At 40.0% G+C, this 3,994-nt stretch overlaps 1 protein-coding gene across 2 annotated transcripts in view; it reads right to left on the reverse strand.

Annotated features, from left to right (window-relative positions):
- Positions 1-183: 183 nt before the first annotated feature.
- The window catches only part of LOC307070825 (uncharacterized protein), a 25,979-nt gene continuing 22,168 nt past the window's right edge, over positions 184-3,994 (reverse strand). Inside the window, exons 50-53 of one of the 2 annotated variants that reach the window (XM_079729498.1) lie at positions 3,637-3,786; positions 3,445-3,525; positions 2,934-2,972; positions 184-2,104 (exon numbers count right to left, since the gene is read on the reverse strand). In XM_079729498.1, the coding sequence (XP_079585624.1) occupies positions 2,058-2,104; positions 2,934-2,972; positions 3,445-3,525; positions 3,637-3,786 (317 nt within the window). In that variant the 3' untranslated portion in view covers positions 184-2,057. Of the gene's footprint in view, positions 2,108-2,933; positions 2,973-3,444; positions 3,526-3,636; positions 3,787-3,994 lie in introns of both variants that reach the window. The other variant, XM_079729497.1, reaches the window with a different exon arrangement.

Raw genomic sequence — 3,994 nt, forward strand, 5'->3', positions numbered from 1 at the left:
ATACCATTGTCATTAGTCTTTTTTTTACTCTAACTGTGATTTTAAATGTCAGAATGAAACTATGTTATGAAGATTCGCTAATTCAGTGTTTTAGGCAATAGTAACCATTTCCTCATAACCACTTAAGGGAAGAAAGTGCTTCTGTGGAATCAAGTGACGATTTGAGTGCCTGTAGAATTTTATGTTTCTGGCTTTGAAATCCAACCATTTGTATTTGTGTGGAGCTCATTTAGAACTGTGCACTTGGAAAAAGGACTGCGTCGTAGAAGACTGAACAGCAACGACCCATCCCCCATCTCAACTGTTTCGTTGTGTCAGGATCTAGAATGTATTCAAAATGAAGGAGAGCTGGAGCTCATCGTTAATACATGAAGGCTTAGATTGATCTGTTTTGTGTCCTTCCATTATACAAATGTGATTAGGTTTGAGTAGAATAGTTTACAGTGGATGAAGGAGAGTTGTGCAGCGATGTCTTCCAGTGCAATGTCTTCCAGTGGGAAGGATTCCCCTTTGCAGGGGTTTATTTCAGTATGCCTTGCTGCCTGGAGCACAACAGATTCGCTTCAGATTTGGCACATGGTAGCGTCCATTTTGGGGCTGTTTCAAAATAAATGTGGGAAGTTTAGAGGCTGTTTACATTCAGAGACAAAAACATATCACTGTTAAAAACAAAAGATGGATTTCACTGTGCTTTCAAACGCCCTTTGTAGCACCGTGTGATAAACTTCTCAGATACCCCACAACAAGTTTTAAATGTTGGACAAAAAAAGTGTATGAAGCTCAGATATTCCGACACAGGAACATCCGTGGTAAAACATTTCAGTTCAAGGAAATTAAAAGGAACTCACACTTTCAGTGACAGAAAACCAAAGCTTATTTCTGCTTTGGCATTTATTTATACGTGCTGTTGATATTCATGATCGTCTGCCTCGGTCTCGATTCACTCTTTGAAAAAAATGGGTCATTGTAATTACTATATTGTAGCTAATAGTCTTAATACTTCAAAAAGACTATACTGTAGTAGTTCTTAGTAATTGTGAATAGACTAGTTTCAGTGCCAGCTCAGTAAGAGAATATGCTACTCACCGTTACAAGACGGTTTCATCTAATACTTTTATGTACTCTTAAATGCAGTGACATATTTGATATGGTAGTCAAGGAAGCTTTTGAAATGCTCTGGACCTCTTTGGGTAATCCTAACTTCCCATTGGTTAATTTCAGAATAACACAGCATGGTGATTGGCTGTTTGATGTATCAATCGAGGAAGGCCGCTATAATAGGCTGCTATCCACAGACATATCCTAATGCATGAGTGCTGTGAACCTTGTCACTTACCAGACAGTAGCTATTTATAAACAAGCTCTCGGCTTAAGCTTGTGCTGATCTTACAGGTTTTGTTCCACAATTCATTGTCAAAATGATCAGTAAAATCAACTGTAATATTGCTTGGTTTCACTGAGATATATTTCCAGTATGTATGTATGTATGTATGTTGATTAATTAAACATCCATGTGTAAATGATGATGTATTTTATAAAATGAGGTTATAGCTATTAGAAATGCCTGTGTAATGTAGTTTAAACATCTGTACTGTAAATAAACAATGTTCTTTATGCTGGTAATGTTTGTTTGGTCTTTTGGTTTCATAGTTTATACATGTTCCGTCTATCAAAATCCGACCTATTTTATAAAGTTTCATTTCTAATGCGTGTCGATTCAATCCTAGGTGCTGATACAAAACCTCTACTAAAATTCATCTTGTCATAACTAAATGACTAAAACAAACAACATTACTAAAAGTAGAAACAGTAGAAATACTGAAACGTATGAAAACATAAACCCATGAATGCCCCATTTTACAATTAGTTAATTAAACAGGTGAGAAGGCGCCACTCAACACCACTGGTCCCAGACCACTGCAGGCGTTGTCTACATATACACACCACTGTGTGTTCCCCATAGTCCCATTAGAAATGTCAGGACCACCGTCAGAAACCCCAATCTCAGCAAGGTTCCACACTAAAACTCCCACGCCAACTGCCAACGTCCAAACTCCTCAGACGGCCACGTGTCTCCTTCTTCTGTAAGTCCTGAGGTGGCTCTCTGCTTTAGAGAAAACACAACCATAGAACGTTCTTAGGTCACATAGTAAAATCAGGTGAATTCACAGGTCAGCTCCTCATCTCAGGCAGAGTTCGTTTCGTTTTCTGATTGATTAATGGCTACCTCGTTAGGGGAACTCGTTACACCTGCGCTATCTTTCCAAGCTGCTGTTAATTGGGGCTGATTGCAGTGGCATGCACTATCAGCGCTCTATAAGCGCATACGCTGGTGTAAGCTTACTGCATCTTTTACAATTTTAGGCCTGATTCTTGTTATTCCATCTTTGGAAAGGCCTACATCAGTCAATCAATAAACCTTTGCAAACTGACCCAAACTAGTAGGTTGAATTTGACGTTGGATAATAGTTATCCCCATGTCATTTGATGGATACTTTTGGGTTTGGTCTGGTATTTTTGTTCGATCCATGAGATCAACACTTTCTTCCTTTAACCAGTTTTCACTTGAATCCTTTTCCTCCAAGGGCTCCCGAAAACATGATCCATATGTTTATCCAACACTGATATCCAATCATAATGAATGGATACGGAGGATGCTTATGCAAGCATCCATTGGCAGCGGTTTGGTGGCTGTAGTGGCATCAGTGTGCATGTGGACATTAAATGTAACCATTAACCAACAAGCTGCGAACGTGTAGTTTGTTAGCACATGGGAGCCAAGCAGCAGATAAACTGAGGATTAGGGAAGGGATTGCGCTCGTTTTTCTTACAACCTACATTGTATAGATGGCAAAGACAACCAAAACATTAACATCCATTGCCTGAATGTGTTTTGAGTGGGGCGTTGTTCAACCCTACACCTTTTCTCTCACCTTTATCTCCCCTCCATGGATCAGGATAAACTTGTTCACCTGTGGAGAGTGACAACAACAGTGTTATTGATGATTGGTAACTCTGCAATCCAGATTGCAGAGTCCGGATCCATATTGAACTATTCACTAACGTAAGTTACTGCAATAATAAGCATTACCTGTTAACAATTAACATGCTAACTAATGATGTATATATGAACAGCTTAGTTAACATGAACACCATTACTGTAGTTCACTTGAACACTATTAGTAAATTATTACTAAACTATGAGTCAACTGTTAATGAACTGTGAGTTAATTATTAGCTAATTCTTATTACTACTAACTAATGTTACTTCATGTTTTTTTTTATTGTACCCTTAGTGTTAAGTGTTACTGTATGTATTTTATTATTATGAGTTGGATGTGTTATAATATATTGTTATTTTACTATTGCAGACTAATAAATGCGACTTAACTAATGTTGTTGGGACATTCATTTGGACGTCTTTTTCTTTTTTATATAATTTACCTCTCTCTCCTTTCTGACCCGTATATCCTCTGTCACCTTTGACCCCAGGATGACCAGGGGGTCCTGGGAATGCTCCGTGCGCTAGGAACGACACAAGTCCACGTCACTTCACACAAGCCACACGTTTGTCCACCCCTCTCAAGTCGACCTTTCCTCCCAGTTACTTAGAAAAAGCAAATCGTTCCCGCCTACCTTTGATGTATTCCACCAAGGCGGTGGCGCTGCCATCGGCGCCGAGGTGCTGGCTGTACCCGGGCTGACCGGGCTCTCCGGGAACCCCCGGGGGCCCTCGGACGATGCGATCGGTGAACTCTCTCACTGTGTCTCGTAGCAGGCCGTGGGCTGGGAGAGGAGGACCATGAGGTAGAGGTTAGAGCACTGAAGAGGATCTCCTGCTGGTGGTCCCAACATGCTGGTGGTCCTCACACATCCACATGGACCCATCATGACATTCAAATTTAAGTTTAGGTCATCTAATTTGTAAGTCGCTTTCATCCAAAGCGACTTACAAATTAATGCATTTGTCAGAAGAAAGACAAACAATATATCG

Source organism: Pollachius pollachius (assembly GCF_949987615.1).
Source record: "Pollachius pollachius genome assembly, chromosome: 2".
Taxonomy (NCBI): Eukaryota; Metazoa; Chordata; class Actinopteri; order Gadiformes; family Gadidae; genus Pollachius; species Pollachius pollachius.